This window comes from Lygodium microphyllum, chromosome 23, assembly GCF_053477565.2.
Source record: "Lygodium microphyllum isolate KBCC chromosome 23, Lygodium_microphyllum_v1.1.10, whole genome shotgun sequence".
NCBI classification, from domain to species: domain Eukaryota; kingdom Viridiplantae; phylum Streptophyta; class Polypodiopsida; order Schizaeales; family Lygodiaceae; genus Lygodium; species Lygodium microphyllum.
The window spans coordinates 57,733,135-57,752,861 of record NC_141157.1 but is presented as its reverse complement, the minus strand read 5'-3'; the positions used below and the strand labels follow the sequence as shown (position 1 = coordinate 57,752,861).

The following is a 19,727-nucleotide window of genomic DNA, read 5'->3' as shown; positions in this document are numbered from 1 at the left end:
TAATTATTGGCAAGTCATATTATTTTTTTGGGCACCAAAATAATTATTAGATTAATTTTTAGTATTTAAAGAGTAAAAATTAATTTCTAATTATGGATATTGTTGGAAAAACCATTTGGGAAGGTTGTTGTTTGAAAAAATTGCCCATGAAGGTTGGTGAGAGGCTAAAGAAGAGGAAAACGTGACCATTCTACTATTGTGAATTGTGTGGAGTTGTTGGAGCTGATTGGGATTGTTTTTCCTCCATTTTCCAATAGGAAAGAGTAGCTTGCAGGAGGCAGCAGCTCCTAAGGACCCTCAAACTGCACGCGATAGCATCTGGGCTGTTGGTGGCAGCATTTATTTTAGGCGACAACAGGGCAAGGGTTCCCAACAACAAGCGACAGTATTTATAGGCTGTTGAGACAGGGTAACGGCAGTAAATGATTGATTTCTTTAGTTCTTCGTGAAGAAAGTTTGAATTATCTGTCTCCTCAGTATTCTCTCTCACCTCCCAACCTTTCTATAGCCTTGCTCCGAAGATTACAGCATTGAGATCACCAGAGGCTTAGAAATTTTAGATTTCTTTGTTGTAAACCTTAATTTGCAGCAGAAATTAGGGTCTAGCAGTAGCCTCGAGAAGCTTTCCGGAAATTGGAAGCTCCAAGTCTTGGATTCAAGAGGGTTGAAGCTGTTTTCAGTCAAATTCAAGTGGAGGGATTTGGGGCATTTTCCATCTCCGTCAAAGTGGGTGAAGGCCAATTGGCTGTTGGAATCAAAGGGCAACTCAAATCGAAGACTTGCCGGTCATTTTGGAAAGCAGGGGGAGTTGGAGTATCGAAAGGGATTGGGAAAATCCCATTGTACATCAACTTCTTCTTCAATGAAGTTAAAGAAATACCGAAAGGGGTGCCAGTTTTGGGGCCAACAAGGTGTCCATTGTCCAAGATTGAGAGTTAACTTGCATTTCTCAGTTTTGTAATAAATGTTATTGCTGTAACTAAATTGTAATCAAGGAATTACCACCTATCCACGGAAGGAAGGCTGGTTTCATAGGGAATAGGTGGTCTATCCACAACTTGAGCTTTGAAAATTGCAAAATATTTGCCCATGTGCTGTTCATTAAAGCTAAATATAGTTTATGTACCATGCCGTGAATATATGGATGTGTTTGCATTTGCACAAGCAGAGACCAATGGTCAACTCTCCTCCTGTCAATCAATTACCTTACATGTTATATTAGAGCAGAAGTTAGATGAGAAGGAGAAAACAATCCTATGTTGTGCAGGTTGATTGATTGCTCTGATTATTTACATCTAATTCTATATAGTTGCAATCAGTCCCTGACTTTCAGAACCATATAGAGAAGGATCAATGTGCAAAGTTGTGACCATCAATGTGTTGTGTTGTCTTTTGACAAACTACTCTTTTGGCATTATGCTATAGGCCAACCACGCAGGTCTGTCTTTAGATCCAATTCCTTGGCTACAAGTTATATTGTGCCCATGAGTCCCTTGGATTGGGAGCAAGAGCACTTTGCAAATACATTTGCTTCATTGCTAGGCTTACAATTTTATATTTCCAGCTCATTGCAATGTTTAGTCTGTGATGGCTGAAAGCTGCAAGTTGATGTATTGGATACTGATGACAAGTTTCTTGAAGCTAATACACTAATGAAGTTTTGAGAAACGGTAAAATAGCTAGCTGATATTTGCTGTTTTTCATATTCCTCATTAATCATGCATTGGTTAGGTTTGGGTTTTCAGAACTATTATGCACATGTCCTGTTGAGCTTAAAGCTTGTTCATTTTGTTTGCTTTACGCAGTGATGGGGAAACTTATATTTCAGCTGATGATTTGCGGATAAATTTGTGGAATCTGGAGATCAGTGACCAGAGTTTCAACATAGTGGATATAAAGCCTGCCAACATGGAGGAGTTGTCTGGTAATTTTCTTCTCTCCTGTTTTCCCCTCCAAACAACTCCAGTATTATCACTTAAGTAATTAACCAACTGGTTGTCATAAAGAAGTAATTTCAGTAGCAGTTTCTTTGGGCAGATCTAAAGTTAGATCGAAGTTGAAACTGGACAGGCAAGTTTGTTACAGCGAATCTATTTCTAACACCAATACTTCTGGGTATGTGTACTTGTGACAGGGGCTTTCATAGTAGAGATAGGCTGCCCCAAGGAGCATTAGGTCTCCTGCTTTGTGCATGGCTTCTTTTTGACTGCTCTGCTGGTCTTCTTTAGGCCTGTTCACTTGTGTGCCCCATCTGGTAACATACTTTATGTCTGACTTGATGTACGTGATTCCCCCCTGTTTGACTCTCTGCTACACATCACCTGCAGACCTCTTCATATGGGATGAGGATCGACAGACTCTCTCCATCTGAATACATCCTTTGATTTCTGCTACTCTGTCCTGAAGTGAATGAAGTGATTGAAATGCAGATTGTGAAGTTGGATATTGAGAGGACCAGGTATCCTGCACAGGAGGTAGATACAAAGATGCATAGTTTCAGACACACTTCTTGCAATTTTCAGTGGATGGCTTGATCACACACCCAGCCAACATGGGCGCACCACTGTAACATGGCCTCAGATGTGCCATTGACCAGATGTGCACCTCCTCGCACTAGCCAAGGATAGAGACATGGGGATACAAGGGCATTGTAGCAGAAGATTGTATCTGCCACCTATCTCAGACAGCTACAGAAATGACGGATCACTAGATATGCCACTACACTATACAACTATGAGATTATGGAGAGCTACCACCCTCTCTTCTAAGATGGCTTTGGGACACTATGGTGGACTATGTAGTATGTGATCAGAGATGCCTAGGGCTGTTTTTAGAGCTTGGAGGGCATAGACACCAAAGAGATCCCCTTGAGAGATTGAGGTGCAACCTCTTCGTTTCCACCTAGACAAAGGGTGCCTACAAACTTATTCACCATGATTGATTGCTACTAGAAAGCCCTCTCCCCCTCATCGACTACCCCTTCACCATTCAATGATGACATGCTGATGACATGCTGTCCCCATGAGGAGTTATCTTGGTGCAAGCTACAACTTTATGCCAAGGAGAGATGCACAAGGCTCACAAGGAGATGACCACGTCACCCTTATCATTGCCAGATCTGAGACATCATCTCTTGCCATAGGAAGCATCCATGAGACTCATGAGGCTGGATGATTGGGAGTACTGGAGGCAGCCTCCCATGACAAATCTGCTTTACACCATAGGGGTGACATGATAGCATTTACTTTCCAAGAGCGGACTTAGCTAGCTAATTGCTAGTCTTAGTCACATCTTCTTAGTTGGCATGATCTGATTTTGCTTAGCTTTTATTCGGTTTTATATGTAGTTCATGATGAGACATCATTTCACTTGTACCACATATTCATAGGTTATTCCTTTTGTGGATGTTACTATATCTTTCTTTGTTTTCTCTCTCTCTCTCTCTCTCTCTCTCATTTTTTTTCTCTCTTGCATGACAAAGTAGTTTTTTTCTTGAATATCTTTCTCCATTGGCAGATGAAAGAGTTGTTTCCATCTTTTTGTGTCTTTTAGAGTATTTCTCTTCATTTATGTTTGAGCTTTGAAGATGCTAAGCCTATGAATGATCCCAAAGACTATTGTGAAGTCTCTAAGGGATGCTACATTGGTGACATTTTGGAGAGTCTATTAACGGTCTACATGTTTCCATAAAAGAACTATATATGGCGCCAATCAAATAATGGATACTATGTAAGGTTTATTGGGATACTTAAAATTGAATATGGCAATTGTTTAGGAATTAGAGCCATGGATTCGCAAAAAGAATTGGGGACAAGTTGATGGGAAGATTTCAGTGAACAAATGCATTTTTGCTTTCACATATGTCACGAAGACATGAAATTTTATTGGTTTGCGTAACATCTGATTAAAAGTTAATCAAATGTGCTAATGTGACTTGCATGTGTGAGGTGCAAGTGAATTATTTCACAGTGTGGGACCTAGGATCTCAAGATATCAGTTGGTCCCAAAGGCAAGACGCAAAAGTTGTAATAAGTTATGTTTGATAGGTACTAGGTGGTATCCAATGTTAGATTTTGGCCTAGACCAATTTATTGGTCACTGATGTTAGTGATGACTTTAGGGACTAGGAATTAATTAATTAATTAATTAATACCGGTCTAAGAGCTAATAATTGCTTAGGGATGCTTGGAAGACAAATTGGCCTAGTCAATTTAATTATTGATTGGTGAAATTAATTTTTTGAGCACTAAAATAATTATTAAATTAATTTTCAGAATTACAATTTTAAAAATGAATTAATAAGCTAGATAATATTGGAAAATGGTGTTAAAAGGTTGGCACTTGGCAAGCAGAGGTTGCTGATGTGATTTGCAGTTACCAAGGATTAGTCCTACAACATGTGGCAGTAGTGTGGAGCCCTCTAGAAGCAAGTGATAGCAGCTAAAGGTCCTTCTAGTGTAGATGACAGCATACAGAAGGGGGCAACACTCTTTCTAGTGAGTCTAAGATATAAGCAATAGCTTCCATGACTGTTTAAGCAAGGCAACAATAGCTTTATAGCGTTTCTCTCGATGAAACTCTAAAGTTTATCTCTCTATAACATTCTTTCTTATCCCCCAGCCATCTCTTAAGTTATCTTAGCATTTTCCAGGAGTTTGAGCCATTAGAGGAAGAGATTTCGGTCAATATGTGCTGTAAACTCTAATTTAGAGCAAAAATTAGGGTTTGACAGTCACCTCGGGATGTGTGCTCCGAATTGAGGGTCTAGGACTTGAATTCCAACAGTTGAGATTGAGGAATTTTAGGGAGATTTAAGAGGCCAGCCAACCAATATTAGATTTGGGGCTTAATTTGTCTTCCAAGGAGCAGGGTGAAGGCCAATTCCCAAACAAATTGAGGGGCAAATTGGTTTGGAGACTTGCTGGTTAGTTTTGACAAGAGGCACTTGGATTAGCAGAGATCAGATCCTCTGAGTTGTACTCCTTCCTTTTGCAATATAAGATAAAGAAATACCACAAGGACATCAGTTTTGGGGCCAAAAGGGTGTCCAATGTCCAATATTAAAGTGGTAAAGTGTGCATTTTCAGTTTACGTGAACTTTATGCTTGCTGTAATTAGTGCTTAATCAAGTTATTTACCACCTTAATCTGAGGAGAAAGGTTGGTTTCAACATGTGAGATTAAGTCGAAATGTGAGTCACGCTGATAGTCAAAAATAATCTAGGCAATGGGGGATGTTGACAATCGTGGAGGATAGGTGATAGTTTCAAAGGGGTTAGAGAATTCAACCATTTAATGTCTTAAACTAAGGTGTGTGAAAGGTTTCAAACACTTTCAAGCTCAAAGTGGTTGGAGATTCAAAGTTGAGGCTATGCAAGGTCAAACGGGGCAGTGCCCAACTAGTTTTCGCTTGCTAAAATTATAAATAACTGAAAAATCAGGAGGTGCCAGCTGTTAGCATTGGCAGATCTGTGCAGATCTGCAATGTGCCAGTCAGACTCTCTTGGGAGCCATGCAGTTTGGGGAAAGGCCCATAATGTAGGGCAGCTGCTGGGTGACCTGTTTCAGCACTTTTTGGGCAGGGAAAAAGTCTGATTCCTCTCTCCCCTTGGTGCTCATCTCTCTTCCAACCTGATCTCAGCTGGGAATGTTGTTGAAGCCTGATCTAGGGCTGGAGTTGTTGTCACCTGCCTTCGTTTTGAGCCTGATGTGCCGCTGTTGAGAATTTTCTGCCTTTGGGAATGCAATCTCCTTGATTTGGGGTTTGCTCCATGGATGCCTTGGGTTGCGTGCATGCAGATCTCAGCCATCTATGAAGACCTATTGCTGTAATTCAGCCAATCAGCAGCAGATTAGAAGACATTTTGTGGTCTACAACAGGCATGTATTGCATGCAATGGAAGAAGACTTAATTGGCTTCTTGAGCTCTCAAATCAAGACAAAGTTGAGGATTAGGGTTGCATGCTACTGTAGACACTAAATTGTTCTAGAGTTGTTAGAGATTGTGCCTTGATTTGTTGAAATTGGGCGAGATTTGAGACGAAGGAACTTGTAGGGATTTCAAGTTGTTAGCCTAGTTTCCTATTTTCAGAGCACTTCCCTTGTAGAATAAAGTGTAAAGAAATACTGCAAGGATGCAAAGGTTAGAGAGTTCCATCACCTTTGCTATCATTGGAGACCCTTAGGCAGTCCTTCATGGCCCTTGGTCCAATGTCTTGGTTTCACTAGGGTGTACCTGGATAGGAGAGGGGGTCTTGAGCTACCTCAGGATTAGCCTAAAGTAGTAACTCATGCATTGGTTGAATTCCTTTGGCTGATGTACAATCCCAAATACAGTTCCAAATAAATTGAATTAAAAACAAATTCCTAGAAGACTGCTAAGAAACTGGGCTGAGAAAGTTCTATAAATTCTCATCCTTGCCATATCACATTCAACCTAGTTGCTAGGAGTTTCAGACATGGAGAAATGGAAATGCATTTTGGAGTTATGAAATTGAGTTTTGGCCTTTGGTCAAGCTACTGAAATGGGGACTTGAATAATTATTAAGAATATTTTTATATACCACACATATAAAGAGAATACAATTTCTAATGTTAACCTTTGCATAAAACTTATCTTCTATGTTGATGATGTGCTATCAGTTGGGGAATGGAGCAGAAAATTGCAGCTTTTAAAGCTGATTTACAGCAAGATTTTGTCGTGACATATCTTGCTCACTTGCATTACTATCTTGGTATTCAATTGCTACTCTTTAGGTGGGTATTGTCATTGATAGATCTTTCATCTAAAACAAGAATTCCTTTTCCTTTTTCAGTTAAAGATAGTCCTTTTCTTATGTTGTCGAATTGTTATGCTAGTTTTTTCTACCCTTGCTCTTTTAGAGTCTCTTCAGAAAGACTTCAGAGTCTCCTTGGATAAATTGTGAACTTGACTTTGAACATGCTGATAGGAGGTGATCCATTCAAGGCATTTGTTCCTTGCCATACCAAATATAAAATACCATCCTAATCCAGTGGTGTCTACTGTAAAACCAAATTGACTAATGCCATTTTTAAAGTTGAAATGAGGGTGCATCTTTGTAATGAGCTTTACATATGGATTGGGACCTGTTGAGTGCAATATATTGTTGCTATTAGTCACAGAGCTCAATTGTTTGTTTTCAACACTAGATAAGTCACTAAGTTTTATGTGGAAAGGATTTATCAACTGTAAGTTTTTCTAAACTGACTGCTTTTGTGGTTTTCAGAGGTGATCACGTCAGCTGAATTTCATCCATCTCATTGCAGCACACTTGCTTACAGCAGTTCAAAAGGCACTGTTCGTCTTGTAGACATGCGGCAATCTGCTTTGTGTGATAGACACACAAAACTGTAAGAGTCTGGCTGATTCACAATGTTTATGAAGCAGTGCTCTTTCTATAACTCTTACTGCATTTCATCCTTATTCTATATGCTATGATAAGTTTAGTTTTGCTGGTGTGCAGGTTTGAAGAACAAGAAGCACAAGGAGCAAGAACTGTCTTTACAGAGATCATTGCTTCTATTTCTGATCTTAAGTTCTCAAGAGGTGGTCGCTACATCCTAAGCAGGGACTATATGACTCTCAAGGTTCATCATCTAACAATCTAATTGTGATTTGGTCCCAAAGTTTTTAAATATCTCGAATATTTCTGATGTTGATTGGATGATTGCAATTGCAATTGTCAATACAGATCTTGGAGTGTATGTACATCTTCTCTAATCCATGTGAAACAGCTGTGAAGAGGAATAAAAAGTCTGCCAATATTTCTTCATGTTTCATTCTAAATGGCCTTCCATTTTAGTAGAAAAAGAAGCCTTTTTAAGATTCAAGGAAAACATTTTCTACAGAATCTACAACAGGATACTTTATGACCTGAGACAGACCTACACACATACTTTTGCACATAACATTTTAGGTCGTGGCAATGTCAATTACACCTCACATTTAGGTTGAAGGTAAATGCAACTAAGTTGCACATGAATTTTTGAAAAAGAGTAGTAATTGCTTGGAAGCTTATGCACAGAAGTAGTTATCTTTTAAGATTTACAGAACTTAACCAAAAGGTCAAAACACTTGGATGTTCTTGTTCTCTCCTCAAAAAAGCTTGAAGTGTCCTCAGCTTGAGAATAGCTTGGGATACTGAATCCTGATTCACAAGACTAGACTCTTCTTCCCAAGTGGAGTGATCAATTTAGAATCTTTCCACTTTATAATTTTGTTCCTTGGTCAGTTCATTACACAGGGCCTTTGCCTGTAGCAGGATCTGTATGGTTGAATTTCTGACATTCCCTACGTAGGCATAATAACTTGCACATATCCATAACATGATTGGTGCTTTGCACATAAGGCTTAGGCAAGCTGACCTGAGTGGTGTTAACATGTTCCTAGGTTTCATCATGAACCTTGCAGATACTTATATAAGGACTATACAGACATGGATAGCTCCAATTTGTCCAAGAACTGCAACACATAAAAGAACTCATTGGCTGACAATATTCATTCGCCCTTTGCTTCTGTACACATGAAATGCATTTCTTGGCTAGTAGAGTGCATTATTTTTAGCTTTTGAAAACCAGTTTGCTGCAATCCATACTTACCATGATGCATAAGGGTTTCTCCTGCTGAGACATTGAGTACACTCCTCAAGGGCTTGCAGTTGCTGCTTCAGACACCAAACCTTCTGCCTCTGCTCCCCTGAGTACTATTTCCACAATCTGCGCTCTCTTGATATTTATGAACAGCAAGCTGAGACTATGGAACATTTATGTTCTCACGTCTCTCTTATTCAAATCATAGCCATGCTGATGCATAAGACAGCCGTTCTCACTCAATCACCACCTCTCTGCAGGCAGTCAAACATCATCCATGGACATATTGAAATACAATCCCATCCAAGTTGGAGCAGCATTCGAGAACTTGGATGTGGCAACATCTATTTGACGTGCATTGCAAGTATACCAATGATCTTGTGTAACTTTACAATCTGCAAAAGTGCTAGAATGAAAATTATAGCCTGTTTTTTTGGGCAAATGGCTGTTCACATGTTGAGTGCGAGTTGAACATTCGAAGAGGAGACCAAAAATTCTTTCAAATCTAGTGGAAATGCTGACTCAAAATGAACTCTCGAGCAGTGTTTCCAGGTGTAATCATATGAGAATGACCCCTAATATTGTCTTTACAAGCAGGAGAATTGTGAAGATCTCCACATAGTAGTAGCCATTGACAAAGTCTTGTCCATTAGTTGACACGTGTTGATTATACTCTTGTAAAGACGTAACATACAGCTGAGTTATATGTCCATATTCCTGAAGCAGCCTCTGTGTATTAGGATAATTGAAACCCCAATACAGTATACGATAACATATTCTAGTGGCGCATTCATTCATTTCATTCAAAATTTCAATAGTATCAGTGGTCAATCCCCTCACCATTCTGGGGCAGTGCAAATATGGGTGCTTGTCCAATCACTCTCCAAGATATAGCTGACACTACAAGATGTGGAGGGCTCATTGAGATCAACCCAACATCAAGCTTGCAGTTGTCTTTGCTTTGTTCGAGATGTTTTGTTGCTTCTCACTTCAACTCGCTCAAGCTGCCTTTGTTTACCTTTTAACATTTGCTTTTCCATTAGAATTAAATTTGGATGCCTATCTAGTAGAGCAGATCTATCTTTAATCTGACAACAGTGTCAGATGCCTGCTATTCAACATGCCTTTGATTTACTAGGGGAACAGAAGCTAGATGGCAGGCTAATTATAGTGAGAAGGAAGGTTTGCACCTCTATCCACATAGGACATGCATGCAATAAAACAGACTAGTATTACTTCGCCACTGTCTATGGCATCACAGGAACCATTCATTTGCCTTTAAAAGCATGGGTGCACTGCTGTTTAAATGCAGACCGTTCCAAAAAGATGGTATAGATCCCCCTGGCTGCATAGTAAATAATTTCTATTGCCAAAGATTCTATTTTCTATTCAGCCCTGCCCCAGCATCAATAATGTATAAAACTTTTTTCTGAAAAAACATAAAAATGACATGGTAGGTTGTAGCAGAGTTTTCCAAGCTTGCTAAACACAAGATCTTTCAGGACACACCACACTGAAGTGTTTTACACTGCTATTTCTGCCTGGTCTCCCTTGAAGTAGGCTGAAGCACCTTGTGCAATAGCTGAACACACATGTACACTCTCACACAAGCATGCAATTCCAACAGAATTTGGACCATTTGAACATATACCTATTTATATGTGTTAGAACTTTTCTGAACTTCTGCTTCCAACCTTTTTGGGAAGTATTTCATAAATTTCTCCTTGCAAAACCTCCACCATATGATTGGGTGACGTTTGAATCATATTCAAGTCTCAAGGTCATTTGCTTTGAAATCTTAATCAAATGGGTGGCAGTTTAGAAAGATGCTTGACTCTTGGCAGCATAGCAGAGCACACCAGTGACTAAGGTGGGTTCTCCTTTGGTCCTTGTCAGTGTGTCTTCTACATATTCTTTTTTGTCGTCTGTTTCCCCACAGCAAGAAAGAGTCCCATCCTTGTCCGTGGGAAATTCAATGCCTCGTAAAAATCATTTCCTTTCTTTCAAGGGTGGGATTCTTTCTGTTTATTGTTTGTTTTCTCACAGCATCCTCTCCTAGGATTACATGCTGTCCATTACAGGTTCTTTTGGTCTTCTGAAGATGTTAGTTATGATCTCTACTTTAAATTTTTTTCGGGGTGAATTGGAAAATACATGATGTTCTTGTCTTAAGTAATTCTGTCTTTTGACGTGCAGCTTTGGGACATAAACATGGAATCTGCACCTGTTGCAACCTTTAGAGTGCATGAACACCTGCGTCCACAGGTGCTCAATATAATTAACTTACTCTCTGCACAATCATTTGCTTTGTTGTATTATATCTATTCTGTTCTGCACAACTCTAACCATTAGCAATTTTGGTCCATAGCATTTTGTCTCCTTGTTAAAACTTCCCCATAGATTAGTTTCTGGTGGTATAAATTTGTCTCTCCCCAATTTGATTTATGGAATGCATTATTTGTTGAGATGTTTTTGGTCATTGCCATTTTGTAAGCTATAATGAACAAGGTAAGCTATGTAGAATGTTTGCTTGAAGTGGGTAAGTACGTAAATAACAAGTTTGTAAAAATGGTTGCCCAGTAAAGTCTGCAAGTCTGAAGTTGCTCAAGTGAAGTACATGGATGTAACTATAGAGCAATACGGAGTGTCTTCTATCAGCGAGTCTATATAAAGGCTTTCTATCACATTACGAGGTCAGTGTCTGGTTCAAGGTGCTCAGTACAGTCTGTATGTAGAAAGTTTTTATTTCATGGAAAAAGATATACGTTGGCCACTCTAGCAAGTAGCTTCCTTGTACAAAAGATGTGGAAAAGAAAGCCATACTAGTTGACTGCAAAGCTAGAGCATCTTCCTTCCTTTAAGCAGAGAAGAAGACCTGGCTCCCAAATATGCAGGGATGTCTCATTCCTGTCATCTCAATCACCCTGTAGCTCCCTAGCTTCAAGGAATGGATAATATCTAGCCAGTTGGCTGCTTTCTCAAGTGCTAAATTAATTAAGTGGGCAAAAAGATGATCCATAGTTGATAGGAAAGGCAACTAGGGTAGAGGTTGAGAAATGGCTGCGGCGAGGGCAAACTTGGGTGTTGTGCATGGCTGAAGTTAGGTTGAGGCTACAAAGCTTGTTGACTGCAAAGGAAGAACATGTTGACACACGACCTGGAAAGCCAGTGTGAACACCATGATTATCCAAGAGTTTGACTTCAAATTCTCAACTTCTAAGGTTTCAAGTTCCTCCAAACCCCTATGACAGTCTGACTCATAGTTTTGCATGCCTTGTTTGAGGAAGATGTGCGTGTGCAAGGAGGTGACTTGTTTCAATAGATCTGAATGGTTTTTCGATAATTGGGTTAGGACCGATCTGCCAATTGCCTTAAGCAATCCACCATAATCAAGGTGAAAGATCAGTTGCAGAGAACCTGAGGAGGAGTAATAAAATTATTAGTATGAACTCCTGAAGCAGCAAGAAGGGGATTATTCCTATTTATTGACTTCAAAATGTGAAGTTGAGTGGGAAAAGTGAAATTATGGGTGCCCAATGGATGGAGTGACTTTTGGCCAATCTAGATTTGTAAAAGGGCTTCTATCACTCTGTAAGACTAATGTGTGGTGTGTTCAGTGAGTGGTGCGTACATAGACTATTGTGTCAGTGATGTGGTGTGTTGCCTACTGGGGTTTGGCTGTACAAGCAATATAAAGGGCACCTTATCATTGTTATAATGTACGTGTGAGCCTCATGCCTTTTCCTTAAAAGAGACTTGTTAAAGTTAGTCTAGAGTTGCTATTTTGTGATTCTGGAGTTTGTGGAAATATTTCCATGTGTTGGTAAACCTGTAGAGTTATCCTGAATAATAGTTGGTGTGATTCAGACTTTCTTCTAAATCAGATAACAACTTCCAACTTTTACATTTGTTAACAAACAAGTTGGATCATGAGTGATTCCTTCACAGATAAAAGTTATGAGGGCATTGGATTCTATTGTCAGACGACCAGAAAGCTAGGATGTGAATCCATCTGTAACACCTTCTTCATTCCCATTCGTTATGGAGGGCAGTTTTTGATGATGGATAACATCTAGGCTAGCTGGGGACTACAATCAACATCAGTCATTGACATGTAACTCTGTTCTAAAAGCTCTTTTGAAAATTTAGTGACTCCAAAGGAGTTCCAATGAGGCTTGAGGATGGGGGATTTTTGGATGCGTCAAAGTAGATGGCTTGCATTGTATACTGCAGTTGTAGGTTTGAAGACATGCCACTATTCATGAAGAACTCACTGAAAGGTGCACCTCTACATGGTGCAATTCTGATTTGTAGGGAACACTGGGTATGGAACAGTGCAACAAACTAAAGTCTTTTATGTATAGGGCCTTTGAAAATGTTGATGTCTCCCTCGATTGTGAGATTTCTTGGAGCTTCTAGCTTGTGTGACTGGAACAGAATTATAAATATTCTAGTGTTATGCTGAGTTTCAGGTTTCTCCAAAAGGTAGTCTAGTGAATTGTAAAACAATGAACATACAAAGGTATGAATTGGCTTTAAGTCTACAGTGTAGCTGGTTTTGGGGTTTTGCAAGAAGCCAAATTGCACTACTTTTCATGGCCCACCAGTTACTGTAATGTTCACAAAATAGAGGTTCCCTAGGCAAGGATCCTTATATATTGGGTGATCACATGGAATAGATCTTCTGCTCTTTATTGCTCCCCATTTGCCATAGGGTTTAAAGGTTGTGGTGAAAGACCTTTATAAATGCACAATGGTCCTCGGACATGTAATGGCCAGACAAAATAGGTCAACATTTAAATTACAGGTCGAAAAGCTATAAGAAGCAAAAGTGCTTTGTTTAGGTAATTTGGCCATGATACCATCTATTCTGATTCAAATTATATTTAAGAACAGGACTCTGCATAATGGGATCTTGATACATGGGAACACAATTTAGCTACATATGACGAGGTGGCTAATACTGGAGCGGGAAATTGAGCTATGCAGGCCAAATTGATTGAAAAGAAATGAGTCTGCTTTAGATGGCCTGAGCTGCTATAGATGATATGGCTGTAAGATTTGAAGGCTCATTAATGCAAATGGGCCAAAAGCTCAAGCCATTTATCATTGCCATGCTTGCCATTGGGTACAGCTTGGAAACAGAGCAACTCATTTCCAAGGAGGGCCAGTGAAGCTGTATGCTTTCGAAAATGAAAGTTTTCATTCACAGGAGCTGTTAGGAAACTACCATCTAAAACCCTTCATAGGAAAGCAAAAACAAGGCTGCAGGCTGAATTTATGGAAAAGATACAAGTTCCGATCAAGATGGCCTAACCTGCTAAAGATGATATCTTGTTAAGATTTGAAGGCTCACCAATGTAAATGGGCTAGAAGTTTAAGCCATCAATGATTGCCACAACTCCCATTGAGTGCAGCTCGTGTCCAACTTCTGGCTTGGAGACAGAGCAACTCACTCCAAGGAGAGCCAGGGCCTAGTGAACCTGTATGCTTTTGAAAATGGAAATTTTGCTTCAGAGGAGCTGTTAGAAAACCGCATCCAAAACCCTTCATAGGAAAGCAAAAAAAAAGGTCACTTTACATAAGCTGGAAACATCTCTCTTGAATTGATGTCAAGCTACCACTTTGCTGATTTTTGATCAGCATACTGGCTGATCAGCAAAAAATTCACTATCCCATCCAAAGGCAAGTCGCTACCTTCTTGTGTCATCTTCTGCCCTTTAAATGCCATATGATCTCACTCCTAGAAAGAGGCCATTTTGTTTTATATAATCCTTGTACAGCATTGCAATGTCTATGTTCTCGTAGGATGCTTTGAAAATGCCTCATGGCCTGGAAGATCAGATTTGCAGTCTCAGGGATTAGTATGGGAGAGCCAGGACTTCCCCTAAGAGTGGCTACAGAACAGCCTGGTGCCCTCTGAGATCTGATTCACAGTCCTAGGCATCAGTATGGGAGAACGAGGACTTGGCATAAGGCAGTCTTGCTGGCTACAGAAGTCTACCAGTGGCTCTTCCAGTAGGAGTAGCTCTTGATGAGTGTTTATTATGCATGGAGGAGGTCTGTTAGTGCATCCCTTGCCTGGTTACATTGTGAGGGCTTGCCCAGAGTGGCCACAGAACAGCCTGGTGCCTTCAGAGATCTGATTCACAGTCATAGGCATCAGTATGGGAGAGCGACGACTTGGCCTAAGGCAGTCTTGTTGGCTACAGAATTCTACTAGTGGCTCTTCCAGTAGGAGTAGCTCCTCTTGATGAGAGTTTATTAATACATAGAGGAGGTATGCTAGTGCATCCCTTGCCTGGTTACATTGTGAGGGCTTGCTCTAAGGCAGTGATGTGGCTGGCCACAGACTCTCTGTGAGCAGGAGTAGCTCTTGTTGAGAGCTTTCAGTGTAGAGAGGAATATGGAAGCGCATTCCTTCTCCAGTTACATTGTCAGATGGGGCGACCCTTATGCTTGCCCTTTACTGGTTGTTTTAGACTTTCAAGACTAGGAGTAGCAGAACTGCCATGGCAAGGGCAGTCTGTCAGCCTTCTTCCTCACCTTCTAGGTGCATCCATCCTGGCAACTTTTCAGGAGTTTTTTCAGCACAGGGAGGATGCCACTGAGCCTATGGGCAACTTTTTGATTTGTGTACTCCCAAAGGAGAGAGACTGGCAGCTTAGTTAGTAGTATCTCATCACCTTATTGTCAGTGGCCACAATATCTTGGTAAAAATGATCACTCTAAAACAACATTCACAACATGCAGATAGGCTTTGTCCAGGATAGGAGTATCCTGGACATGATCTTCACCTTTGAGGCGACAAAGTTGGCACAGTGCTGGTATAGCTTTATACTCTGGTAGTTTGAGGTAGCATATGGCAGGGTACTTGTTTTTCTCCTTCACGGGGGCAAATGGGAGAGAGACTGCAGTCCCTGAAGGAGAAGTGTATCAAGGCCTGTTGAGCTCCACAACAGCAGTCACACATTTTCTCCTGCGAATCACACACTGATCCTACTGTAGAGAGCTCACAGTAGCTCAGGAAGTCACAGAACTGCTAGTAGTTCTGTTGCTTATCAGAAATTATCCTGTCATGAGTAGTCTCGGCTTGTTTCCAGCACACTTAGTCCAGTAGGTCCCACTATTAGTCTCACCTTTTTATGTTGGTATTTAACAGTCTACCTTTTAATCAATTGTTTTATGATGGTTTCATATGCAGCTGCTTGATCTTTATGGAAATGATTCAATATTTGATAAGTTCGAGTGTTGCTTGAGTGGAGATGGCTCTAGAGCAGCTACAGGTTCTTACAGGTGCATCTATCCACCTCTTTCTCAAATGTTTGTACAACAGAATATGTTCTCTTAGGCATCAATAAACATTATGTGATGGTGTGAAATAATGTCTTATTTGTATATTCTGGTGGAATTAGTAATATATTTCGAGTGTTTGGCATCACGGCTGGGAGTGAGGAGGCCACAACTCTGGAGGCTACTAGGACTCCAAGCAGGTTACATGTTCTTCTTGTGTAAAACCTATGTTACAGTTGATAATGTAGTTAAGAGTTTAAGAGTTGTGGGAAACACACAGTCAACATTAGCTAATGATGGCTGTCCGAAGTTCTCAACTTTGTATGGTTTGTTTTTGTAAGGCGGTCTGCACAGAGCACACCTTCTAGAGGCGGGAGAGTTCTAACTGGCTATCCTCGTCGTGGTAAGAGAACAGACCCACATCATCCAGGACTGACACATACTGTATTTATAATTACATGAATATTCTGGCTTATTCTGGAGATTGTGCATTCAATAAATGATGTTGAGTTGTTTCTCAGGAAATGAGAACTCTGGATCTGATTCTAATGGATCATACGCATTTTCAACAAAGCTACAGCACCTGGCTTGGCACCCAACAGCAAATCTGATAGCTTGTGCGGCATCCAACAGCTTGTACATGTATTATGCCTAGAGTATTCTTCTTTGTCTGGTGATTATATTTTTCTTCTCACAGAAGCATGAAGCTTTAGTGCAAGTTGTGGGTTAGTCTTGTGAGTGTAACTTGTACTAACAAAAGCTCAATTAGTAGGACGGGCCCATGCATGTGGCCATAGATGGCCTTTCTGAGGTGATTTATCAGCCTCTTTACCTACAAGGATGGGGGAAAGGCGTGTCATAGGTGTAGCGTTTATATTGATTCTTTGTATGGGCCCTTAAGCTATTAAGAATTGACAGCCAAGATCTGAAGGGCTATATAACTTTCACTTTATTATATGCACAGGTGGTTACTGTACCTTCCACATGCACACATGTACCATAAAGAACATTATGTAGTGCAAACTATCTGGTCTTGGTGGTGGACTTCATTGGTTACATTCTACAAAAAAGGATCTGCATTTTGTGCAAGGCCTCTTTGTACATGGATCCTGCAGAACATATGAGCAACTTCATAAACCTACCTCTTTATAAATCATCAAAATAATAGCCATTTTTTAAACTCATCTCCCATCCATCTATTGGTTAACACAACTAACTCTGCATTTGTCACCATTTTTCACATCAGTCAAGCATGGGCTGTAATATAAACTGGAGGGTAAGAGCTCATCCAGCCTACTATGGAAGTGAGTAGCCTCTTTTTGCATTATTTGTATGAGCTGTTTTACTAAGAATCAATTAGATGGAAGATTATTGGGCTTCTGGGCCAACTCAAAAGTTCATGCAGTACCTATGACAAAGCAGGTGGGACACGGACACAGACATGCACACATGCATGCACACAGTTGCATTTGTAAGTTGGCACTTCTAGAGGACATGCACGTGTGCGTGTGATAAGGAACAATGGTTTCATTATAAAACGTGCATTTGTCAAGAAGCTAATAATCACCATAATTGTCAGTATAATTGTGCTCACCACAATTTTAACTACACTTGAATTGGTCTCAAATCTCTGTAATGAAGTGCCTTTATAGTTCTTTTCAATAGATGCTCGCAATCCAAAGTTGAAGAGCAACGATCTTCAAATAAGGTGAAGGGGAAAGCGAAGATCAATGTTGCAGTTGAGAGGTTTCTTAATGTTTTGTTCCAGTGTCTTGCCTTGGCAAATTCATAATGGCTGGGTCACTTGTCATTTAGCAAACTTGTGGGTTGATCACATTGCCAATTCTGAATTGTAGAAGCTATATCAGGTTTTCCAAATTCACATTGAAATCAAGATTTTGCTAGCTACATATACAGTAAACTGATTCCAAAGTGCCAAATTTTGTTGCATTGCCTTAATCTTGCAAGATATGTTTCAATTTTGGAGCACACGCATGGCCACATATCCTTGCCTTTTATGTCATTGGAAAGCTACCAAGATCTTCCATGAGTGTTCCATGAACTGATATATTTTCTCAATCGAGATTATTTTTACATGTTCCCATACAATCAGATCAGGAACATGTTCTATTTTCAAGAATTCTCAAACATTTGGTTGATGCATGTGTGTTGTAATCTTGGAGATTGGCATGAACTTTTGTGACATCTATGTCAATAATCATATGGAACATTGTGTTAAGTGACATGGCTTAAATATTTTATTTTTATAAGGGTTTTCGTACATCAATAGCTTCACCTTGCTTTTTCGCTTTCAGCAATTAAGGAGTTTAAGGCTTTTGTAGACCCTATACGTGGATGGGCTATGCAAAGGTTAATGACACATGTATTTACAAACCATTTGATATTGACATTATGTTTAGGGAGCCTTTGATTCATCTCTCCACTTTTAGGTGAGTTTCCAGCAACATTGTATTATGGAACTGAGTTTGTCAAGTTTCCATTCAAAGGTATTCGTGTTGCTAGTTAGTCTCTTGAGTGCCATTTCCTCGATGCTTTGGTAATGCAACTCAATTCTTTTTCCTTCAAATTCATTCTAGTTCACCCATAGCTGCCCATTCTTTCTTAAGTTGATTTCTTTGTGTATATTCTATCCATTTCCATTGAGTGGGAAATCTTGCTAGATCTTGGCTTTGCATCAATTCAATCTCAATGTTATCTTGTTTAAGCCAAAAATTAGGATGATGCTTTTGATTTTTTTAGTTTGTGCTTAAAAGTTTTCAAAGCCTTGCTATGCCATGGTGGATTGAAGTGTCATATAGTAGTATCACACATTCAAAGACATTAGCCTTGTCACATATTTTCTCAGTGATGGCAAGTGTGTGCGTTGCATTTTTGTGGTTTCTTGTAGAGACATATATTGTACCTTATGAAGCAAGCACCATAGATGATCAATAGCATCTTGTTCAAAATTTTAAATGTTAGAAGGTCATGATTTTGAGGGTTGCACATTTTAGCTTTGGGTGATTAGATATTTAGCTCGAAAGTTAAAAAAGGTCGCCCCAAAACAAAAGCTATGGTTAACTCTCTTTTTAGATTGAAAATAGATAAAAGTAGTAATTTTATAGACGTTAGTATTGCTAGTGATCATGCCTTTATTGGGAAACAAAGTAACTAAGGTGAGAAGAATGAAGAGTCCCCGTAACAATGATGGCATGATATTTGAAAGAGAGAGTGAAAGATTTTTCATAGCTTAGTATCCTTTAAAGCGCCTGAAAGGTGCATTGGACAATACCTAATGTATCATATCCAAGTTTTTGCTATAATCCACTTAAGGCTACAAGTGGCACAAAATGAAAATTGAAACCAATTGGTAATACATCTTGAACCTAAAGAAGCGTAATGCATAGGCTTTTTAAACACTTAGTGATGGTTTTGCAGTCTCAATAAACTACCACCTTGGTATGTCTCCTTGTTGCCTTCATCTAGGTGATTTTGCGCTTGACTTGTGTTGGTGTGAGTACAATTATAATCGTTGTAGTTTCATTTTTATAGTTGTGAAGTCTAAAGTTGCTTGATTATTCCCTATCTTGTTGAATTGTCATAGAATTATCCAATTAAACCCTTGCTCTTCCAATAATGGTATTAGCTTGGTCTCTAGCTTGAACAATTGAGAACACGATAGGAAATCTTGGTGTTTCTTCATGCAACCCTGGGTAACCTCATATTAGTGTATGGGGTCTAATAGTATCTTGCATTACAATTTTATAATAATGGAAAAGATAATGGTTGCCATACCTTCCTTACCTATTTGTTTTCTTGTTTCGA

General features: G+C 39.7%; 1 protein-coding gene across 4 annotated transcripts in view; it reads left to right on the top strand.

The window, feature by feature from the left end:
• The window catches only part of LOC148016217 (serine/threonine protein phosphatase 2A 55 kDa regulatory subunit B beta isoform-like), a 49,736-nt gene extending 32,439 nt beyond the window's left edge, over positions 1-17,297 (top strand). For all 4 annotated transcript variants that reach the window (XM_087664362.1, XM_087664361.1, XM_087664360.1 and 1 more), the window contains 8 exons: positions 1,806-1,924; positions 7,247-7,370; positions 7,484-7,607; positions 10,806-10,874; positions 15,814-15,905; positions 16,025-16,102; positions 16,244-16,305; positions 16,424-17,297. In XM_087664362.1, the coding sequence (XP_087520488.1) occupies positions 1,806-1,924; positions 7,247-7,370; positions 7,484-7,607; positions 10,806-10,874; positions 15,814-15,905; positions 16,025-16,102; positions 16,244-16,305; positions 16,424-16,557 (802 nt within the window). In that variant the 3' untranslated portion in view covers positions 16,558-17,297. The remainder of the gene's footprint in view (positions 1-1,805; positions 1,925-7,246; positions 7,371-7,483; positions 7,608-10,805; positions 10,875-15,813; positions 15,906-16,024; positions 16,103-16,243; positions 16,306-16,423) is intronic.
• Positions 17,298-19,727: the final 2,430 nt, after the last annotated feature.